General features: G+C 36.5%; 3 protein-coding genes and 1 pseudogene across 3 annotated transcripts; all 4 read left to right on the plus strand.

The window, feature by feature from the left end:
* LOC149040530 (adenosine receptor A3-like) lies at positions 1 to 2114 on the plus strand. Its single transcript, XM_089182469.1, has one exon. The coding sequence runs from the start codon at positions 1 to 3 to the stop codon at positions 904 to 906; it is 906 nt and encodes a 301-aa protein (XP_089038595.1). The 3' UTR covers positions 907 to 2114.
* Positions 2115 to 11615: 9501 nt separating this feature from the next.
* LOC149040531 (uncharacterized) lies at positions 11616 to 12530 on the plus strand. Its single transcript, XM_089182416.1, has one exon. The coding sequence runs from the start codon at positions 11616 to 11618 to the stop codon at positions 12528 to 12530; it is 915 nt and encodes a 304-aa protein (XP_089038542.1).
* Positions 12531 to 17020: 4490 nt separating this feature from the next.
* Positions 17021 to 18112, plus strand: LOC149040532 (uncharacterized; annotated as a pseudogene).
* Positions 18113 to 23210: 5098 nt separating this feature from the next.
* Positions 23211 to 24844, plus strand: LOC149040533 (adenosine receptor A3-like). The gene has a single exon (XM_089182470.1). The coding sequence runs from the start codon at positions 23226 to 23228 to the stop codon at positions 24138 to 24140; it is 915 nt and encodes a 304-aa protein (XP_089038596.1). The 5' UTR covers positions 23211 to 23225; the 3' UTR covers positions 24141 to 24844.

Here is a 24844-nt window from a genome sequence, read left to right on the forward strand (position 1 = left end):
ATGCAGCCTTTCTCCTCAGCTTCTCAATGTATTCCATGGCTTGTGGTCCTCATCATCGAATGTCTGGCCATTGTCATCCTTAATATCATCACCATTGCTGTTTTTGTGAAGAAGAAGCGGCAGCTACAGCGGCGGAGTACATATTTGATCATCCATCTGGCGATAGTCGATCTCTTGGTGGGCGCAGTCTCTGGGCCGCTACAGATTGAAATCAGAGTAGCGAGGTTCTGTCCTCAATGGAATTACAGACGAGAGACTACTTGGTCTCATCATATATCTTTTGTATTTGTACATTTATTCTCGTTCACTTCCCTTACAAATCTTATTGCTATTTCTATAGAACGGCTACACGCAACATTTTGTCCATTCAGGCATCGCTTTGTGAGCAAATGGGTTTATAGAGCCACAATTATTGTCATTTGGTTAATAGCTATTGTTAGAGAAGTCGCCCAAATTTTCTTATGGGAAATTGGCTATTTCGAGGTAATTAATGCTTACTTGTATGTCCCATTTTATGTAGTTTCTCTATTTGTTATCTGTGTATCTTACGTCCTCATTATCATCAAAGTACGATGTAGTCGTCATCCTCAATTCCATTCTAGGTCCAAAAGAGAAAGAAAACTGACGGGTACTGCGCTTATCGTCTCACTTGTATCTTTACTTTGTTTTCTACCAGCGATGATATATCTAGCGTGTCTTCGCATTTCCTTCACTTGTTTTATGAATTTTCATATTCATATGGCTGTGACAGTTTTATTTTTAGGCAATTCACTTGTAAATCCTATAATTTACTCTCTTCGGATGCCAGGATTCAGAGAAGGTTTATTACAACTAGTGTACAGGGTCCCAGACCTTTCTTGTATCGCCCCGGCAAACCTGCCACTTCGAAACCTTAATAGAGCGTAGATTGATGGTAGGAAAACTATATATAAAAGTTTTCTTTTAAATAACTTAAACTTCTTAGCCGAGTAACATGCATTTCCATTTCATTTTTTGGTGATATGAGAGTAGACTAGAAGGATAGAAACGGTACAAACATCTAAATGATTAAAATGAAAAGCGATGCATCTTGTCGCTTCTAGAAAACTACACAACGATATAAGTGGAACGATTAGTGAGCTTCCGGTCAGTTAGGTTTTTCTTTGTGTGGAACGAAAAAATCATCGAGGAGTCTTCAAATAGCCAGTATAAAAAAATCGGAATTATTATGAGGAGAGAATACTTTCTTTTCCCATTGGAGTTACTCTTAAATTAAGTAAAAACGCACCGATAGATCTAAAGAAATAAATGTCACCGTGTTATTCTAATTTCAAAAGTTTTGTCGGCTGGGTCACTTTTCCTCTTTAATATTATATATTCTCAGGTACTAACCGACAGCTTTTAAAGATTTAACTTTAGGATCTAGGAAATAGCTCATTTCCGATAGTATTTTGCAGTTTATCATGATGTACGATAAAGTAGAGAGCTTCATCCAAATTAATTCAATACAGTGTGTGCACGCTTTCATCCAAAATTTCGGTCCAGCTGCACTCAACTTAATATACTCTAATTACGATCCCGCCTGTGGGACATTGAAACGCAAGGCTGTCAATAAATGTCTCGTTCATGAAAGTATTTTTAATTTAAGATATGACATTACAACTGTATTACTTTTAAAATAATAAGACTGTCTAATTTATGATTACACTTTTGAAGTCTTGTCCAGAATGTTTACTTTACTTATGACCTACCTTGTAAGAGAATAAAGTCTTTATTTGAGAAATTATTACCAACTTTTAACAAAGCAATCTTTATGTAACTCTATTCTATAGATGCACTGTCTTTATCACCGCTTTAAAGATTTCTGTTCGTAAAACTTCTACCCATTTATCTTGCGAATACATAACTGGAAATAACATCCACAGCTGTAATTAATAACCTGAGTTAAGTTAAGCAATTTCTTGAACTGAATATAATAAGGAACCAAGTTTACAGAAGAAGTTTATTTTTAATAAAAGAAAATGACTAGTTCAGTGCAGATATAAGAATGTAAAATCGACCAGAGAAGTTTTTTAAAGCAAAAGAGAGAATTTTGTGGACCACTCATAATTACTAACACTAAAAAATGTCTCGTATTTGAGTTTTGAAATGTTTTCTCAGCCACTTAAATTGCCTTCTTCTGTGAAATAACTGCTCCTGTAAACACCAAAAGCTTTTAACATTCCATTCAAGGTTTCTAGAAACTATTCCTCTCCATTCATTTAATATTCAGGTATTAATTCTCCAGACAAAGCTGTTTTGCCGGCGATTTGGGTTCACTTCGAGACGGAACTTTCTTTTAATTAACGACGTACAGGTGTAATTTAGCTCACCTATTGTTCCTATTCATGACGAGTTTTTTATTCCTAAATTTGTTATTTATTTGTTAATGAAACATCCATGGGATTTGAGGGCAGACACCACCAAGGCAAACACATCATCGACGGGAAATTACCAGTCAACGGTACGTGCACTTACTATAAATGATTCAGTTCATATTGGTTTGTCATCTCAAGAAGAGAATTACTTTTTCTAATGAAACAAACATGGCTTTTTCATCACAATTTTACATGGTTTACGTTATATTAAATCTGCAAAGGAAAAAATATGAACGATCGAGACAAGTAAATTTTATTATTTCGCGATTCATACTCAAAATAAGTTTGTTATAAGATAAAAACGCACAGTCTAAAATGAACCAACACCCTAAGAGAGATAGAACCAAATTAAAAAAGGAAAGGTTCTGCCTTCAGATAACAACAGCCCAAGTAGGACTGACCACCCGTGGGAGACAGAACCAGGTGAAAAATAGGAAAGGTTCTTCCCTCCGATAACAACAGCCCAAATAGGACTGACTACCCAAGAGAGAAAGAACTAGTTGAACCGGGTGACAAAATTGGGGACTAAAAGTTGAAAAAAATGAAAGTTCTTCCCTCACGGAGATAAGACAGTTAGTTAAGGACTGACGAGCTCTCGAATCTTCCGTCTTAGAGGGACGTTGTCGATTCTCTCCAAAACGTGTTACAGAGATTGAATATTTGGGCTTCTAGAGAATCAGAAACTGGCATTTTTGTCGCGAGTTTAATAATAACTTAGCGAACGACAAAAAGATACGTATTTCTTTGATCCGCGGGGCGATCGGAACTCAGCTGTTTTGTTGTGAATATATTGGCACCAGTGTCACGCAAGCGTGGGAGCGAGGCACACGATCCGCACGAACAAAATCAATCAAGCTTCGGCGTCCGACGAAAAACTTCACTACTGTTGTTTATTCATAATATGTTTTAATACAAGGCCTCAAAATTTGGGATTGTTGGGTTGCTTTAGCCCTTCCATATAGTGACTACGATGAAAATAAGGCATTTTTGGAGTCTTATACCTTAAAATCGAGTTTAGTAATTGGTCGAAAGAACCTTTCGGGAGAGCGAGGTTTGCGTATACATTACACTTTCTGTTTCGTTCACCTTTTGGGCATACCTCCTCTCATTACACAATAGCAGGTTTCTATCCTTTGGTTGGGAAAGATCTAATCTCACATCCGGCGAAAGGTTAATCTCTTCTAATCTTTCAGATGTTCATGGAACATTTGATTATGACACGAGAGCACTCTCGTGTTCTAAAATCCTGTCAAAAATTTAGGACATGCTTATAGGAGGGCCAGTCTCAGCCAAAGCTCTCAACATTTTCTTTTGTCTCATGAAATACAAAATAACTGAACTCGGAGAACCTGTTCTAACCTTTCTTTCACGCACCGCTCAATAGTTTTCCGCTTTTGGTTTGTACAGTCACACAGAAAGTAAAATTCCAGTTCAGACAAATGTGATATGTAGTTGAAAAGGATCAAATAAAGAGTAATATTGAGTTTTTATCAATTTTTTTGACGAACCGCTCCGTACTTTTTCCGTTGCCCAGACTTTCACCTTTGCAAAATCACTCAATAATTGAAACTCAAGCTCGGGCAATTGACGAAATGGAAGAGGGTCATACGTCAAAAAAAAATTTAAAAAAATTAATAGATAAACAGATACATGTTTTCAGGGTTGAGGAGAGCACGTGGGTCCATCGTGCATTTAACAATCGCGATCGCGAGCTTTTCGCGGTGTCAGAAGGTGTCACTTTATTTTTGACAATGGACGGGAGAAATGGACGATAATTAAATCCCTGAAACATCCACACAATGGAAAATAAAAATAGAATTTTAATCATGCACTAAATATTTTCCCTTCGGATCAAATGAATGTTTAGGCAGCTTTCAAAAACTGCTCTGTCACTCTTTTTCAGGGTAACTTTCCCATCAAAAGCATGGAAAGACGGCTATGCGTGTTTTATGCGACGCGTATCTTGTCAACGAAAAAGCGGTACTCAGCAGTTATCGAGATCAGGCCCAAACAGGTAAACTCGTAATTGCCAGAAAAGTTTACATAGAAACTGAAAGTATTCGCCCCGTGGTTCGGGCAAGCGAGTGACGGATCTCTTGCGCGCGCGTTTTCACGATCAAAGATGTGCCAGAGAGAATGTCGTTACTCATTTGCAGCGCTAGCTGATTAGACACAAAATTTACGTACTTCCTACGGCAGTCCTTGCTGGAGCGTGACCACTGACTGCCTGTTCATTCTCAGAGAGAGCGGAACCGGTTAGGCCATAGGCAAATTTGTCAGATCTCAAAACTGTTTAAGAGGCGGGGGTAGGGTTTGTCATAAAAGATGTGTAGTCATAATGTCTCGGTTAATGTATTGTAAGGGTTTGGGAAGGTAATTATCAAGCATTGATCAAACTTTCGAACCATCGCTATCCTTACATAGACTGCATGATGAAATACTTGATTAACAATAAAAAAACAATTGATCATGCAGAATGAAGATTGCGGAACTATATCAACTTTATCGATCAGTAAGAGTAAAATGCCTTAACATTGCTGTGGATCAGTTATCCAGTCTGTTGATAGTTCGATACCAAATACATCGCTGGTATCCATAACAATGAATCGAATAAACAGCGTAGCGATATGGCATCAGTAGCACTTTCATTTGCGCGACGAAGTGAAACATTTAATATGACGTTTAGTTTGTTTACTTATAGTGTGAAATTTTAAAGACTGCAAGTTTTCATCGAAATTCATTCACTTTACAGAAATAAACCCCTCACTGTGGGCTGAATCACAAGCAGCGTAATGATGGAGTTAATATCTCATTTAAAACATAAACTGTTGGAAGGCAAGAATGAAAGAAGTAACCGGTAGCGACAACCACTTTCGCTGCTTCCTTTCGATTAGATTTCTGATCGAGGTTTTCGCTATTCTTCGATATGAACAGTAAGAAAAATTATGGAACGAACATCAACTAAGTTATGCTTATATTTACCTGGGAAAAGTCGTCTTCCACAACGGTGTATGAGTAAACAATTCATCTCCTTAACCCCTCAGATTCAACAACATCAACATAGTGTCTTCCGGCCCGCAATATCAAGACACCCCGAGGAAGACTGGTAACGAAAGGCTGTATCGGTCCATCAGGAAAGTTTGATGAAGCACTCAACTCTTACAGACCATTTCTAACATTTATGAGCGTAAAAAAAGAGGGATTTGAGATATTAGTGCGCAGCTCTGTGATAACAGCCCTGATATTCTTATCGAAAGGATATCACCTCAGTCCTAGACTCGTTAGAAGTTTGTAATTACATTTGTTTAGTTAGTGCATGCTGTTGATCAAGAACACTAACGACGAAAACTTAAAACCACTGCAAATATTTCCTCGTGAGCCTTATAGCTTTGGAATTTCCTTTTCTTCTTTTCACTGATATATTATGTAGTCGGCATTTGTCATGCTAGAGAAATATATGTATATTTATATCAACGAAAGAAACCTCAGCTAAGTATTGAATCTTCGATGAGACTTTTCGGTATAGGCAAGTGAATTTCTGAGATTGTTGTGATATTGAAAGTAATTAATCTTCGTATGTCTAATTTCATTTTTATGCTCCAGGTCTGATATCCGGCCCATGTAAAGGCACAAAGGCCCTTACAGGCCTCTCTACGTTGCATTGGGGATCTAGAACATAATGACATTATCATTAACTCGCTATTAAGGTTCCAAGGGGTATGACATTGACGGTAGTTTTTATGTCAGGATTATTTTTATGCAGGTTTCATGCCGATGCTATTCGGGTTATCCTGCTGGGTGGACGACTTCTTATCAAATTGTTTTATTACGGACAACTAACTAGTTAACCGATATTTTTAAAATTTGCATTTTACGAGCGTTTTTCATCGTATGTTGTCAAAAGATTTCCTCGACCACTTTATCATTGCGTTGTATTGCGTTTGGCGGAAACAGGAGGGAAAAATCATTAAACGAGGCAAAAAAATGTTGCCATTGTAACCACATATATAAATAAGGAGTCTTAAGTTCAAAAAGGCTGATTAGTTCAAAAAACTGGGTTTACGATGTCTACGTTTCGGATTGATTGACAAACAGACGTAAGACTCCTGCAGTTTTCAAGAATTGAAGTGCGTGATCAATAGAAGTGTTTAGATGAGAGTCTATGTTCACAGTCTAAACACGGTCTAAACACGGTTGTGTTGTTATATACACGTGTGTATTGTTAAGAAATATACTTTACAAAAGCAATGAAGAACTTTTTACTAAATTTCCACAAGTTCATCGAAACCGGCCAGGGTGAGCGATCGTACATTGAAAAAGTACTCCAAAGTTCTGCATTTCCGGCTTAAATAACTCCTTTTATCACATAAACTGCGGTGTTATACGGGGATTCCGGCCCCGAGAAAAGCCGTAACAACACACGTGAAGAAACATCGTATTTTTCAATCAGCTGCTTATAAGTCACTCGCCCTTGGCGCCACTCGGTCAGGTTGATGAATGAACGGCAAAGCCTTCACGATTCTCATTACAAATTGTTTGTCAGAGCTTTCTTATGGTGGCTAAAAACACTGAAAAAATCCGTATCGCTGACAGACAATGAGGTTCAAACTTTCCTAGAAGGGGAAGAAAACCAATATACTAATAGAAAAACCGAAAGTTGCGTATTCAGTGGCTTTGGTGTCAGCATTTCTCTCGGCTGAGAATGAAAATCGACAACTGGAAGATTTGCCACTGGCCGATTTTGGCCGTTTACCTGAAAGACCTCTTCTGTCGGAAAGGAGAAAGTCAATGAATGAGAATTTTGTAAATTGAAAATTACGACCATCGTTGTTTTTGTAATCATGATTCAACGCATTTTTCCATCTTAAGAGTCAGCGCCAACGCACTCTACGATTGTTATTCGAGGATTGTTGATTCACCTATTTTCATTCCTTAATGAAGTCGGCTTTTCTTCCTAGTAAAGGGCTATTGTGTTTCTATGATAAACAAAATAAAACATGGTTGCTTGTAGATGTGGAATTTCTCTTCTCGTGCTCAACTCGAAGAGAAATTCCATATCTACGTGCGCCCATGTATTATTCTCTATTTATCACGCTCCCCCACTCCCCACCCCATTCTAGAGAAAGTAAGGCTGCAATATAATCATAATTCCTCACTTGAATTGCCTCATTATGTATATATATTTTCGTACGTTTAAAATACAGCCTTCAAAAGTTTGGATTCGTCTATGTAAATTATGTAAATGAACACAAAAACTCCGGGACAAAATCGTCTCAAACGAAACAAAGACTGTAGGAGCCAAAAACACCTTCAAGCACTACGCTTTGAATATCGCGTACTGTCTTTGGATTTTATATGATCTGGGATCTGCAATATGGTTAGGCGATACGCTCCAGTCTCCGAATCGAGTTCTGGCTGAACGTAGACGAGTAGACTCATATAAGAGTTGCAATTGACTAACGATAGAAACATCTAAACGATAAGAATGAAAAGCAATGCATTTTGTCGCTTTTAGAAAACTCAATAGCGATACAAGTGCAACAATTAGTGAGCTTCCATTCAGTTTATTTTCTCTCTGAGTGAAAAAAAATAATCGAGGATGATGACTGAGATAGCCTAACCAGCAACTGCACAGGTAACTAAAAGGGAAATTAGATAGAATGGGGAACACTCGATAGGGTCTCAAAAATAAACACATAACCGCAGCTGCTTGCCATCAGAGGTATAAGAACCACCACTTTGAATGTAGTCGATAACCAAATTATAAATATTGGTTGGTTTTATTGCTACAGGGAAAGGCAGAACGTCGAGTTTTCAAATGGCAAGTATCAAAAATCGGAATCATTATGAGGAGAGAAGACTACCTTTATCAACCGGAGTTGGAGTTAAATTAAATACAAATGCAGCGGTAGATCAAAAGAAATGAACGTCGCCGTGTTATTTTATTTTCTAAAGTTTTGTCGGCTGGATCATTTTTCCCGTTTAATATTATATATTCTTAGGTACCAAGCAACAGCTTTTAAAAAATTAAAATCTATGATCAAGGATATAGCTCATCTCTGATAGTATTTGCAGTTTGACCACGATAGAGTAACGGACTTGGTCCAAATTAACGCAAATCAGGTGTATGCTTCCATACAAAATTCGGTTCAGCTGCAGTCAAATTAACATACCCTAATTACTTCCTTTATGATCCCGCCTGTGAGACAGTGAACGTGAGGCTGTCAATAAATGTCTTATTCATGAGAATATTTTTAACTTAAGATATGAGATTACAACTGTATTAGTTTCAAAAAATTACACCGTCGAACTTCTGACGGTACTCTTGAAGTTCTGTTCAGTAGGTTTGCTTTACTTATGACCTACCTTGCAAGAAAATAAAGTCTTTAATTAAGAAATTATTACTTTAACATGATAAAGTTGGTGATTAAGTGTTGACTGTAAGAAAACCTTTACGGGCCCGTTGACCAATTATTTTAGCTTTATACCTTATCCCTACAAACTGGGTCTCATTCGCACTCTTGTTAATGGAGCCTACAAGATCAACAACACATGGTTGGGTTTCCACGAAGACATCTAGAAACTCACTGAAATCCTTAAAAATAATTTTTTTCCAGCCAATCTGGTACAAGGGTTGTCAATCGGTACCTCACGCTCACCGTGATGAGTGCGATCCCCCGGTCTCCGTTTCAGACACTACTACAAACTTTTATTTTAAATTACCTTACATTGGCTCTTTTTCTTTAGTCACGCAAAAAAGGGTTCGCCAATTTGCTAAGTGTTATTGTAACAACATCGTTGTAAAGTTAGCTTTTTCATCTTTTAAAATAGGCGATATGTTTGGGGTGAAAGACCCTATCCCTCGTGGGCTCCGTACATGTGTGGTTTACAAGTTTTTATGTGAGGGCTCTAACGCCTGATATGTCGGCGAAACCCCTCGACATTTATCCACACGCGTACAAGAGCCCTTGATAGGACCTCTCACATTTTCAGACATTTACATGATTCTCCACAATATCGCAATCTTTGTTCTGATGAGTGTCTTAACACCTTAGATCACGCTGCCACAACTTTTCAACTTAAAATCAAAGAAAAAATTATCACCAAATGAAAAATCGACTCAAGAAGTTTTTTAAGGAAAAAAGAAAATATTGTGAACCGAAATTAAAAAAATGTAAAATATGCCTCGTATTTCAATTTTGAAATGTTTTCTAAGCCAGTTAAATTTCCTTCTTTAGTGTTATAACTTCTCCTATAAACACCAAAAGCTTTCAAAACTGCATTCAAGGTTTCTAGAGACTATTCATCTTCATTTATTTGATATTCAGATATTGATTCTCCTGAAGAAGCTGTTTTGCCAGCGATTTGGGTTCACATAGATACGGAACTTTCTTTGAATTAACGACGTACAGGTGTAGTGTAGCTTACTTGTTGTTCCTGTTCAGTTGTAGTCAAAACGTCTTACGACATCTATAGATATCATATGTCACACATTTGGAAAGCTAATTTCGAGTCTTGATAGTGATATGTTTATTTTCTATCACCATTCCTTGGCTTGTTGTTTTCTTATTCATTCTGAAAACCGCCTTTGGTCAAATTTTTAGAGGATCGAGGTACTTCGTTATTAGTGAGGTATGTTAGTAAAATTTAATTCGTTTACAAACTCTAGTTTTGGGGAGAGGAGGTAAAGCGAGTTCAAATGGGTGGAGAGAAGTTATGGAAAATCCTCCGTAAGCCTGCGGAAAATTTAAGAATTTTGGTTTTGTTTCCTTCTTTTAATGCTTATGAAACGGTTCAGGATTTTGAGACCTTGCGAAAAGCTTGTTCCTTCGTTACAGGTTCGTGACGAGACGATGAAAAGATCTTCCTGTTTCATTAGCGAGTACAACATTTATCATGTTGAAGAGAGGACTTGATCTCCTCTCGCCATCTTTGTTATCGTATTACAGCAAGTGGAAAAGTTTTTAGAATGTTAGATTGTTTCTTTTGATGCCTATAAATGATGATGCTTACCTCCCTTACTTCTGCTTCAATGACATAATTTTTCCCGTAAAAACCAAAAGCTTTCAAACCATCATTCAAGGACTTTAGAAACTATTTATTTCCACTCGTTTGATGTGCTTATGTTGATTCTCTCTATTCAGCTGTTTTGTGGGTGGATTTGCCTCCAGACAGGACGTTAATCACAATAACAATCGCGGAGTTTATAGGCGGATGCCTCTACCTGTAATTCCTGTTTAGCTGCACTAAAAATGCCATTTTCCTTTCAGCTATTATCTGTCAATCAATCGGAAAAACTAAATTGGAGTTCTAAAAGTGATAAGTTTAGTCTACATTATTGCACTCTTCCTCAGCATGCTACTCTCTTTTCTATTTGAAAACCGCTCTTTCTGTATTTGACTCAAACTCAATTCGTTGAAATCATAAAAACACTTTCGTTATCAGTGAGGTAAGTTCAAAATATTCTTAAGATTCGATTGCAAATTTTGCCTTCGATGAGGTGAGGAAAACTGAATCAATATGGACAGAAATGTTTCATTGATGATCTTTATAATCGTAACGCGACGAAAAAGATATCTTTCTCTAGCTTGTTGCTTATGATATTGACAAAGGAAGAAATTTATCCGAAGCGAGAAAAGACTATGATTAAACTTCTGGTGGTAAAAAATAAAACATAAGAGATGCTTTTTCTTTTAAAAATGTTTGTTACATTTCACCGTACCTACGGTTAATTTGTCTTTGAAATTTTCAAGGCGGTAGCAACAATAACCATATTTCTTAATGGCGGTACCGAGAAGAGGAGTAGGTCTTTCTACTAGGTCTTTCTGCTATATTTCCGGAAGATCTCTAAATTGTTTGTTGCCATCTGTCTATGGAGGCTATAAATTTCCTTCAAGCAATTGAGATCACTAGTGGCAAAGCTTTCCGCTTATTTAGTGAACATCGAAAAAGTTCTATATCATTATATCCGTCTTTTTCAAAATGGAAAAAAGGGAACAGGCTGAATGACTAAATTTCCGGATATGAATCTCGCATAAAGAAACATGAGGATCAGTTTAAGTCAATGGACGAAACTAAGTTTTTCAAAACACGTTTAAGAAGCGCAAAAAGCAATATTTGACATATATCTTTATTGAGAATATTGAAGTCATATTTCATGTTATCTTTAATTGGACTGTTTTCTGTTATTTTTATAGCAGCTAACAGAGCTCGGAGAAAATGGAGCCTTTCTCCTCAGCTTCAGAGTGCATTCCATGGCTTGTGGTCCTCATCATCGAATGTCTGGCCATTGTCATCCTTAATATCATCACCATTGCTGTTTTTGTGAAGAAGAAGCGGCAGCTACAGCGGCGGAGTACATATTTGATCATCCATCTGGCGATAGTCGATGTCTTGGTGGGCGCAGTCTCTGGGCCGCTGCAGATTGAAATAAAAATTGATTGGCTCTGTCCTCTATGGAATTACAGACGAAATACTCTTTGGTCTAATCGTTTATCTTTTGTATTTCTACATTTATTCTATTTTACTTCCCTTACAAATCTTATTGCTATTTCCTTAGAGAGGTTACACGCAACATTTTGTCCATTCAGGCATCACTTTGTGAGGAAATGTGTTTATAGAGCCATAATTATTGTCATTTGGTTAATACCTATTGTCAGAGAAGCCGCTCAAATTTTTTTATGGGAAATTGCTGATCGAGCTGAACTTAATACATACTTGTATATCCTATTTTATGCAGTTTCTCTATTTTTTATCTGTGTATCTTACATCCTCATTGTTATCAAAGTACGATGTAGTCGTCATCCTCAAATCCATTCTAGGTCCAGAAGAGAAAGAAAACTGACGGGTACTGCGCTTATCGTCTCACTTGCATCGTTACTTTGTCTTCTACCAGGGACAATCATGTATGTAACATGTATTCACCCTTCCTCCGCTTGTTTTAAGATGCATCATTTTCATATGAATATGGCTGTGGTAGTTCTATTTCTAGCCAACTCACTTGTAAATCCTATAATTTACGCTCTTCGGATGCCAGGATTCAGAGAGGGTTTATCACAGCTAGTTTGTAGGGTCCCAGACCTTTCTCGTATCGCCCCAGCAAACCTGCCTCTTCGCAACCTTAGGAGAGCGTAGATTGATGGTAGGAAACCGACATATAAAATTTTTCTTTCAAATAGCTTTAACTTCCTAGCCGAGCAACATGCATTTCCATTTCTTTTTTGGGTGATATGAGAGTAGACTAAGGATAGAAACGGTACAAACATCTAAATGATAAAAAATGAAACGCGATGCGTTGAGTGGAACGAAAAAAAAAAATCATTGAGGATTCTTCAACTAACCAGTATAAAAAAATCGGAATCATTATGAGGAGAGAATACTTTTTTTTACCTTTGGAGTTACTCTTAAATTAAGTAAAAATGCATCTATAAATCTAAAGAAATAAATGTCACCGTGTTATTCTATTTCCAAAAGTTTTGTCACTTTTCCTCTTTAAAATTAAATATTCTCCGGTACTAACCGACAGCCTTTAAAAATTCAAATTTAGGTTCTAGGAAATAGCTCATCTCCGATAGTATTTTGCAGTTTAAGGACGATAAAGTAGAGGGCTTGGTCAAAATTAACTCAATACAGCAAATGTACGCTTCCATCCGAAATTTCGGTTCAGCTGCACTCAACTTAACATGCTCTAATTACGATTCCGCCTGTGGGACAGTGAAACGCAAGACTTTCAATAAATTTCTTTCTCATGAAAGTATTTTTAATTTAAAATATGAGATTACACCTGTATTAGTTTTAAAACAATAAGACTGTCTAATTTATGATTAAACTTTTGAAGTCTTGTCCAGTATGTTTGCTTTACTTATGACCTACCTTGTAAGAAAATAAAGTCTTTAATTAAGAAATTATTTCCAACTTTCAACAACGCAATTTTTATGTAACTCCATATTATAAGATGCACGGTCTTTATCACCGCTTTAAAGATTTCTTTTCGTAAAACTTCTACCCATTTATCTTGCGAATACTTAATTTGAAATAACATCCACAGCTGTAATTAATAACCTGAGTTAAGATAGGTAATTTCTTGAACTGAATATAATAAGGAACCAAGTTTACAGGAGAAGTTTATTTTTAATAAAAGAAAATGACTAGTTCAGTGCAGATATAAGAATGTAAGTCGACCAGAGAAGTTTTTAAAGGAAAAGAGAGAATTTTGTGGACCATTCGTAATTACTAACACTAAAAAATGCCTCGTCTTTCAGTTTTGAAATGTTTTCTCAGCTACTTAAATTGCCTTGTTCTGTGATACAACTTCTCCTGTAAATACCAAAAGCTTTCAACACTCCATTCAAGGTTTCTGGAAACTATTTCTCTCAATTTATTTAATATTCAGGAATTAATTCTCCAGACAAAGCTGTTTTGCTGGCGATTTGGGTTTACCTCGATACGGAACTTTCTTTGAATTAACGACGTACAGGTGTAATATAGCTTACCTATCGTTTATGTTCATGACGAGTGTTTTAATCCTAAATTCTTCATTTATTTTTTAATGAAACATCCACGGGATTTGAGAGCAGACACCACCAAGGCAAACACAACATCGACGGAAAATTACTAGGCAACGGAACGTGCACTTACTATAAATGATTCAGTTCATGTTGGTTGGTCATCTCAAAAAGAGAACTAATTTTTCTTATGAAACAAACATGGCTTTCTCGTCATGATTTTACATGGTTTACGTTATATTAAATCTGCAAAGGAAAAAATATGAACGGTCAAGACAAGGAAATTTAATTATGTCGCGATTCATACTCAAAATTAGTTTGTCATAAGATAAAAACGCACAGTCTAAAATGAACCAACACCCTTAGAGAGATAGAACCAAATTAAAAAAAAGGAGCGGTTTTAATGAGCAAGAAGCTTCCCTTTCTCCATTTCATTCACAAGCGAGACTTCCGACTCAAGGGGGCGGGAAATAATTCTTTTTCTTAGTTTCACGTGAAAAAAATCGAATGGAGCAATGTTTATTAAGTTTTGTTAGTTTAATTAATTGTTTCGTTTTCAAATAGAAAAGTCAACAAACATCATAGTTTTACTGACGCAGAAAAAAAAATAACACGATTACAAATTGAGGAAAACTCAGAGCTAAATCGATATCTAAACTCATTATTTCTTTCCTCGTATTTGTGCCTATTTAAATGACGTCGACCGACCCCACTCGTAGGTCCAAATTATTCTGTCACACGGGCACGACGACTCCTACCACAATTATGCAAATTAGGTTATGCAGGCACTCACTTAACTCCTGCGAGGGCCTCTGTAAGGTAACATTTTGTGGATTTTCGTTTACCGTAGGCTAGTTAAAAGGCACGGGTAAGCAAGTCAAACAAGGGACAGAAACTTAAGATTCGTACGCGACAGACCAGCAAAGTTTTTAATTGTATACCGTTGCTGGCATTGGTGCATAATCGTACTAGACAGAACGATGGCAGAATATCTCTGAAGAAAAAAACTTCAAATGATAAAAGACAAAGTAATTTAACAAAAATGGGTATAAATTTGTTATTTCTTTCTGAAAAGGTTCTCCTGTTCGATTTTGAGTAGTTTCAAAGGCAGGAATGCTCCTTAACTCTTTGGTCACGCAATCAACATATTGCGTGATTTTATGTCTTCCGTGTGCTATTTTGAAGAGTTTCCTGCGTCGCGAGAAAACATTTGTCCAAAGAAAACTTTACGTCATTTTGAAGATCATTCCTTCGGTAATTTACATACGTAATTTGGTGGAATTCTGCATATTGGCAAATGGTGAGAAAAAGAGGTTTTGTTCACCGACATTTTTTTGTAACGGAAGAGAGCACATTGCTTTTCCGCATTGCTAAAAGCTTCTACCTAACTAATTCCTACACAACTTACATTTTTCAGATGACGAAGAGTTTATGAAAGAGCAAACGTTGGATAGATTTCCCTTGATGTAATATCTTTGAAATGCGAACCGAGCGAAAGTGTTCAGTTTTCGACCTGTTATGACCCGATCCATCGATTCTGGAGGGTGAAAATAAAAACATGTTTGAGGAACAAAAATGCACAACCTTTCTTGTCTTACTAAGATCTACTTGTGTGCAAAAATTGAGACAATTTAAATCTTTGACCCTTGCCATAAAAATTTAATTTTTGTTTGATTTTTGCACGGATGTCTTCTTAAATGTAACCGTGAAATTTTATTTTGTAAAGTTTTGACGACTGGATCATTTTTTCCCTCTAATGTTACAGTTACTGACCGACAGCTTTTAAAAAAGTCAACTTCGTGATCTAGGAAATAGCTCATCTCCGAGAGAAATTTGCATTTTGAAATTAGTTCAAATTAAGGCAATACAGGTGTATACTTCTATCCAAAATTTCGGTTCGGCCGCTCTCAAATTAACACGCTCTAATTACTTCCCTTACTTCTGCTTCAACGATATAATTTCTCCAGAAAAAACCAAAGGCTTTCAAACCTCCATTCAAGGATTTTAGAAACTATTTATTTCCACTCGTTTGATATGCTTATGTTGATTCTCTTTATTCAGTTGTTTGTAGGTGGATTTATCACGATACAGGACTTAAATCACACTAACAATTGCGGAGTTTAGGCGGATGCTTTTATCTGTAATGCTTGTTTAGCTGCACTAAAAATGCCGCTCTCCTTTCAGCTATTATCTGTCAATCATTCAGAAAAACTAAATTGGAGTTCTAATTGTGATAAGTTTAGTCTGCATTGCACTCTTCCTCAGCATGCTGCTTTCTTTTCTTTGTGAAAATCGCCCTTTCTGCATTTGACTTAAACTTAATTCGTTAAAGGTTAGAAACACTTCCGTTATCAGTGAGGTGAGTTCAAAATATTCTTAAGATTCGTTTGCAAATTCTACCTTCGACGAAATGAGGAAAACTGAATATGGACGGAAATATGTTATTGATAATGTTAGTAATCGTAAGGCAACGAAAAAGATCTCTTTCTCCAGTTTGTTGCCTATGATATTGACCGAGGAAGAAATTTATCCGAAGCGAGAAAAGACTATGACTAAACTTCTGGGTGTAGGAAATAAAACGTAAGAGATATTTTTCCTTTTGAAAATGTTAGTTATATTTCACCGTACCTACAGTTAATTTGTCTTTGAAATTTTTTAAGGCAGTAACAGCAACAACCACAGTATTTCTAATGGCGGCATCGAGAGGAGGAGTAGGTCTTTCTACTAAATCTTTCTGCTATATTTCCGGAAGATCTCTAGATTTTTTGTCGCCATCTGCTTTTGGAGGCAATAAATTTCCTTCAAGCAATTGAGATCACTAGTGGCAAAGTTTTTTCGCTTATTCAGTGAACATCGAAAAAGTTCTATAATTATTATTAAATTCGTCTTTATTGAAAGAAAGAAAAAAAGGAATAGGCCATGATGTGTATTCATATCCGCATAAAAAAAACACGAGGATCAGTTTTAGTTAACAGACGAAACTTAGTCAAAGCACATAAAAAAAGTGAAAAGCAATATTTGACATATATCTTTATTGAGAATATTGAAATCATATTTCGTTTTATCTCAAATTGCACTGTTTTCTGTTATTTTCATAGCAGCTAACAGAGCTCAGAGAAAATGCAACCTTTCTACTCAGCTTCGCAGTGTATTCCATGGCTTGTGGTCCTCATCATCGAATGTCTGGCCATAGTCATCCTTAATGTCATCACCACTGTTGTCTTTGTGAAGAAGAAGCGTCAGCTACAGCGGCGGAGTACATATTTGATAATCCATCTGGCGATAGTCGATCTCTTGGTGGGCGTAGTCTCTGGGCCGCTACAGATTGAAAACAGAATGTCGAAAGACTGTCCTCAATGGAAGTACAGAAGAGAGACTACTTGGTCTCGTCATATATCTTTTGCATTTGTACATTTATTCTCTTTCACTTCCCTTACAAATCTCATCGCTATCTCTTTAGAACGGCTACACGCAACATTTTGTCCATTCAGGCATCGCTTTGTGAGCAAATGGGTTTATAGAGCCATAATTATTGTCATTTGGTTAATACCTATTGTTAGAGTAGCTGCTATAATTTTCGTATGGGAAATTGGTTATTTCGAGGTAATTAATGCTTACTTGTATCTCCCATTTTATGCAGTTTTCTATTTGTTATCTGTGTATCTTACATCCTCATTATTATCAAAGTACGATGTAGTCGTCATCCTCAATTCCATTATAGATCCAGAAGAGAAAGAAAACTGACGGGTACTGCGCTTATCGTCTCACTTGTGTCGTTACTTTGTTTTCTACCAGCGATGATATATTTATCATATCTTGGCTTTTCCTTCACTTATTTCATGAATGTTCATATTAATATGGCTGTGCTAGTTCTATTCTTAGCTAACTCACTTGTAAATCCTATAATTTACGCTCTTTGGATGCCAGGATTCAGAGAAGGTTTATTACAGCTATTTTACAGGGTCCCAGACATTTCTCGTAACGCCACAGCAAATCTGCCCCTTTGTAACCTTAGGAGAGCGTAGATAAATGGTAGGAAAACTATTGATTAAGTTTGTTTCTAAATAACTTTAACTTCTTGGCCGAGCAACATGCATTTCCATCTTATTTTCTGGTTTCCATTAAAATCTTGAGTAAGTAAGAAAAACTACGCAGGTGATTTACGAACAGATAATTGATACAGTATAATTTTGCCTTTGAATAAAAACAGTATACTCAACTTACTCGACGTTATGATCATTTGTATGATAGCTTGACTTGAATTAAAATAAATGGGACTTTTAACAAACCTGAGATGAAGAACTCAGAGGGACTCCCCACTCCCTTCCCAACCCCCTCCCCGACCCTCATATGTTAACGAGGCTGTGTGAACACTAAAAAAGGCTTTTACTGCCTAATCGAAAAGCACTTTACGCAAAGCAAACGACGACATAATTCAAGCCAGTTTAAACTTTGCTGAATGAAGTTGTTTTGTTTGTTGTTTTGAATATTAATTGTTAGCAAGATTCGTTGTGTAAGCGAGGAGGATGTAAATGCATTTCCCGAACAAGAAGAGAACGAGAAAATTAAGATTTTCAAGGATTTTCTCGAAAGTTGCGACTAAACACAGGACAGTTTTTCATTTGTCCGTGCTGAACAGCCTTCAAAGGTTTGTATTGAAGAGAAGCTGAAAATAAACGTATCTGATGATTTTAGTCAGTGTCAGTAATCGAATTTTAATTAAGCCTATAAAACCAGTTCACATATATTTTGGCCTAACTGACGGTGTTACTTGTAAATCTTTTTAGAATTTGGGCACCGGGAATTTTGTTTCTATTAATACTCAAAATTAATATCAAAGTCAGGTTTACAATCTTAACCACGTATATTTATTGTCCATATAATTGAAAAGAAAATTACTCGATAGCTCAAAGATATGAATTTGATGTTCTTGTGGCATGAATAATATCTCACTCGTTTACTGCGCTCACTCTTTAGATATTGTGCTTGGCACTCGAACATAGAATTCATACCTTGTCGCCACCGCAAATATCTTCCATTTATTGACCGGCGAAAGCAAAAGAGTCCAAAACGCCGACCTTTTATTTTGTTTATCATTTTTTTTATGAGAATGGTAGAACGTCGTGAAATGGAAACAGCATGGCTCAACATAAAAGAAACATTGTCAGATTGAAAACTTATTCAGCTCTGTTATTATAGGTATGTCATTCCATCGAAGGATCTGAAGACTGGTTCACATGTGCGATGCAAATGCAAACGTAAACGCAAATGGTAATGCGAGTGAGTTCACACGTCCAACGCAAACCCAGGGAAAGATAGATACGCAAGCGCAGTAGAGGTATTTTTCCAAGATGACCGACAATGATTGAGTTTTTGCCGATTCAACCGTGTGGGAAACGAACACAAATGCAAGTTTAAGAAAATTAAAATGTTCTTGTCACTTGCGTTGACGGTTGCGTTTGCATTTGGATTTGCATTTGCGTTGGGGTGTTTCACACGTGTAATCCCTTGCATTTGCATTTGCGTGTACGTTTGCTGAGGTTCTCTTTGTGTGATTGATTGACCGAGGGAGGTGTGTGTACTAATCCTATTACACTCTTAGGGAATTAATTCTAGTTTTCAGAGCCGGCCCAATACCTTAGAAGTACTTTAAATCGTGTAATAGCCCAAGTCGATGTACCACTTTGGAAATTAACAACATTTCAGATAAATGGTTGGAAAGTACGAGGGATGTTTGAATTTGATGTGTTCAAGCAGCGAGTATTTGTTTTGCCAAAAAAAGGATTTTGTGCCATCAGTTTTTGCGTTCTTTCAAAGTGTAATTAGGGACCGAGAACTGAAATGAGGAAAAGAGCCGAGCTTCTTTATTATTTCATTCAGGCCGGGGAAACTGAATTCTGTTGTTATCGTCACTGACAATCCTGGTAACTGGTTGTGATAAAAATTGCAATTCTGATCTAAGCTGACCAGCCCAATCCGAATCAACTAACACCTTGCCGCAAGAGCCACCATAATTAATGACTTCTGGAGTTGACACACAGCCCCCTGCAATCCCGCCTTTCAGGGAAGAAAAAAAGTTCTTATTTATCAGTTAAAAAATTGCGTCTACCAAAAAAACTTGTGGCCCTTTCGGGTTACCGGATATTCTCTCTAAACTGCACCCAAACTAAGAACGTTTTGCAATGGTTTTGAAAAATTCAGGTCCTGAAAATTCCAGAGGGTATACTGGTAAACCGTAATTTTTCCAAAGCTGTGTTTTTTGATTCGGGTTGAAATATTCACTTTATCAGCGATCCACCCATTTATGGAGACTTAATAGAAACGAAAAAGAAAAAGCAAAAAAACAAAACAAAACAAAAAATAGACAGATAAGAGAAAAAAAGGAACTCATGTATCCTAACACTTGCACTCTGCTCTTTAACCCTTTAACTCCCAAGATCTGATTGTTAATTCTCCCCTCTACCTGTTGCCCATTTCCTTGTAAATTTAGTTATGAGAATTTTGTTTAAGATCAAATGAACAACTTCTACCTGATAAGCTTGAATATTTTCATTACCTTTTTGCCAGATAATGTAAGGATATTATTTCATCTTGATCACTTCTGCGAATTAAATAGTTAAGTAATAAACTTTATCCCGGCTTCAACCGCCTTAAATTTTAAACTCTATTTCAATTGAAAAAGGTATAGTGACTTCTCGAAATTACTCTGAGTGTTATTGACGTCTAAGTCAATATATTCCCCTCACCCAACTCCGAGAAGATCGATCAGTTTTTATCAAAAGAGATTTGTAATCATAGTGTCTCGATTAATGTATTGTGAGGGTCTGGGAAGGTCATCATTGAGTGTTACTTAAGTTTGAAATAGCTCATCTGCCAGAGCATTCTGCAGTTTGACTATGATAAGGTGAAGGACATAGGTGTGGTAGTTCTTTTCTCAGCTAACTCACTTGTAAATCCTATAATTTACTCTCTTCGGACACCAGGATTCAGAGAAGGTTTATTACAACTAGTTTGCAGGGTCCCAGACCTTTCTCATATCGCCCCAGCAAACCTGCCTCTTCGTAACCTTAGGAGAGCGTAGATTGATGGTAGGAAAACAATTGATGAAGTTTGTTTTTTAAATAACTTTAACTTATTAGCCGAGCAACATGCATTTCCACTTTATTTTTTGGTTTCCAATAAAATCTTATCATGCACAGTGTTTACCACCGCTTTAAAGATTTCTGTTCATAAAACGTCTACGCAGTTATCTTGCGAATACTTCATCGGAAATATAATCCAAAGCATATTTTCTAAATAAGTTTATTTTTAATAAAAGAAAATTATTAGTTCAGTCTCAACATAAGAAATGAAAAACGTCAAAACGTCTTCCGTCATCCTAGGGTTAGGTATCATATGTCAGACATTTTGAAAGCTAATTTCGACTCTTGATAGTGGTGTGTTTATTTTCTATCTCTATTCCTTAGCTTTTTTTTTTCTTATTCATTGTGTTTTCTCGGCCAGTTACAGCCTACCTGTCGTTCCTGTTCAGCTGCACTCAAAACGTCTTCCGTCATCCTAGGGTTAGATATCATATGTCAGACATTTTGAAGCTAATTTCGACTCTTGATAGTGGTGTGTTTATTTTCTATCTCTATTCCTTAGCTTGTTGTTTTCTTATTCATTCTGAAAAGCGCCTTTGGTCAAATTTGGCTCTTACTTACTTTTTAGAGGATACGAAGTACTTCGTTATCAGTGAGGTATGTTAGTAAAATTTAATTCGTTTACAAACTTTAGTTTTCGGAAGAGGAGGTAAAGCGAGTTAAAATGGGTGGAGAGGAGTTATGGAAAATCTTCTGTAAGACTGTGGAAAATTTTAGAATTTTGGTTTTGTTTCCTTCTTTTAATGCTTATGAAACGGTTGAGGGTTTTCAGACCTTGCGAAAAGCTTGTTCCTTCGTTACACGTTCTTGACGAGACGATGAAAAGATCTTCCTGTTTCATTACCGAGTACAACATTTATCATGTTCAAGAGAGGACTTGATCTCCTCTTGCCATCTTTACTATCGTATAATAGCATGTGGAAAAGTTTTTTAAATGTTAGATTGTTTATTTTCATGCCTTTAAATGATGATGCTTAATTACCTCCCTTTCTTCTGCTTCAATGATATAATTTTTCTCGTAAAAACCAAAAGCTTTCAAACCATCATTCAAGGATTTTGAAACTATTTATTTCCACTCGTTTGATGTGCTAATGTTGATTCTCTATTCAGCTGTTTTGTGGGTGGATTTGCCTCCAGACAGGACGTTAATCACAATAACAATCGCCGAGGTTATGGGCGGATGCCTCTATCTGTAATTTTTGTTTAGCTGCACTAAAAATGCCATTTTCCTTTCAGCTATTATCTGTCAATCACTCGGAAAAAACTAAATTGGACTTCTAAAAGTGATAAGTTTAGTCTGCATTGCACTCTTCCTCAGCATGCTACTCTCTTTTCTATTTGAAAACCGCCCTTTCTGCATTTGACTCAAACTCAATTCGTTGAAAGGATAAAAACACTTTCGTTATCAGTGAGGTAAGTTCAAAATATTCTTAAGATTCGATTGCAAATTTTGCCTTCGATGAGATGAGGAAAACTGAATCAATATGGACGGAAATGTGTCATTGATGATCTTAATAATCGTAACGCGACGAAAAAGATATCTTTCTCTAGCTTGTTGCTTATGATATTGACAAAGGAAGAAATTTACCCGAAGCGAGAAAAGATTATGATTAAACTTCTGGAGGTAGAAAATAAAACATAAGAGATGCTTTTGCTTTTAAAAATGTTCGTTACATTTCACCGTACCTACGGTTAATTTGTCTTTGAAATTTTCAAGGCGGTAGCAACAATAACCATATTTCTTAATAGCGGTACCGAGAAGAGGAGTAGGTCTTTCTACGAGGTCTTTCTGCTATATTTCCGGAAGATCTCTAAATTGTTTGTTGCCATCTGTCTTTGGAGGCTATAAATTTCCTTCAAGCAATTGAGATCACTAGTGGCAAAGCTTTCAGCTTATTCAGTGAACATCGAAAAAGTTCTATATTATTATATTCGTCTTTTTCAAAATGGAAAAAAGGGAACAGGCTGAATGATCAAATTTCCGGATATGAATCTCGCATAAAGAAACATGAGGATCAGTTTAAGTCAATGGACGAAACTAAGTTTTTCAAAACACGTTAAAGAAGCGTAAAAAGCAATATTTGACATATATCTTTATTGAGAATATTGAAGTCATATTTCATGTTATCTTTAATTGAACTGTTTTCTACTATTTTTATGGCAGCTAACAGAGCTCGGAGAAAATGCAGCCTTTCTCCTCAACTTTGCAATGCATTCCATGGCTTGTGGTCCTCATCATCGAATGTCTGGCCATTGTCATCCTTAATATCATCACCATTGTTGTTTTTGCGAAGAAGAAGCGTCAGCTACAGCGGCAGAGTACATATTTGATCATCCATCTGACGATTGTCGATCTCTTAGTGGGCGCAGTCTGTGGGCCGCTGCAGATTAAAAGAAAAATGGAGTGGTATTGTTCTCTATGGAATTACAGACGAGAGACTATTTGGTCCAATCGTTTATCTCTTGTATTTCTACATTTATTCTATTTTACTTCCCTTACAAATCTTATTGCTATTTCCTTAGAGAGGTTACACGCAACATTTTGTCCATTCAGGCATCGCTTTGTGAGGAAATGGGTTTATAGAGCCATAATTATTGTCATTTGGTTAATACCTATCGTTAGAGAAGCCGCTCAAATTTTTTTATGGGAAATTGCTGATCCAGCTGAACTTAATACATACTTGTATAACCTTTTTTATGCAGTTTCTCTATTTGTTATCTGTGTATCTTACATCCTCATTGTTATCAAAGTACGATGTAGTCGTCATCCTCAAATCCATTCTAGGTCCAGAAGAGAAAGCAAACTGACGGGTACTGCGCTTATCGTCTCACTTGCATCGTTACTTTGTCTTCTACCAGGGACAATCATGTATGTAACATGTATTCACCTTTCCTCCGCTTGTTTTAAGATGCATCATTTTCATATTGATATGGCTTTGGTAGTTCTTTTCTCAGCCAACTCACTTGTAAATCCTATAATTTACGCTCTTCGGATGCCAGGATTCAGAGAGGGTTTATCACAGCTAGTTTGCAGGGTCCCAGACCTTTCTCGTATCGCCCCAGCAAACCTGCCTCTTCGCAACCTTAGGAGAGCGTAGATTGATGGTAGGAAAACTACATATAAAATTTTTCTTTCAAATAGCTTTAACTTCTTAGCCGAGCAACATGCATTTCCATTTCTTTTTTTGGTGATATGAGAGTAGACTAAGGATAGAAACGGTACAAACATCTAAATGATAAAAAATGAAACGCGATGCGTTGAGTGGAACGAAAATAAAATCATTGAGGATTCTTCAACTAACCAGTATAAAAAAATCGGAATCATTATGAGGAGTGAATACTTTCTTTTCCCTTTGGAGTTAGTCTTAAATTAAGTAAAAATGCACCTATTAATCTAAAGAAATAAATGTCACCGTGTTATTCTATTTCCAAAAGTTTTGTCACTTTTCCTCTTTAAAATTAAATATTCTCTGGTACTAACCGACAGCTTTTAAAAATTCAAATTTAGGTTCTAGGAAATAGCTCATCTCCGATAGTATTTTGCAGTTTAAGGACGATAAAGTAGAGGGCTTGGTCAAAATTAACTCAATACAGCAAATGTACGCTTCCATCCGAAATTTCGGTTCAGCTGCACTCAACTTAACATGCTCTAATTACGATTCCGCCTGTGGGACAGTGAAACGCAAGACTGTCAATAAATTTATTTCTCATGAAAGTATTTTTAATTCAAAATATGAGATTACAACTGTATTAGTTTTAAAACAATAAGACTGTCTAATTTATGATTACACTTTTGAAGTCT

The sequence above is a fragment of the Pocillopora damicornis genome, chromosome 9, assembly GCF_964200805.1.
Source record: "Pocillopora damicornis chromosome 9, jaPocDami1.2, whole genome shotgun sequence".
Taxonomy (NCBI): domain Eukaryota; kingdom Metazoa; phylum Cnidaria; class Anthozoa; order Scleractinia; family Pocilloporidae; genus Pocillopora; species Pocillopora damicornis.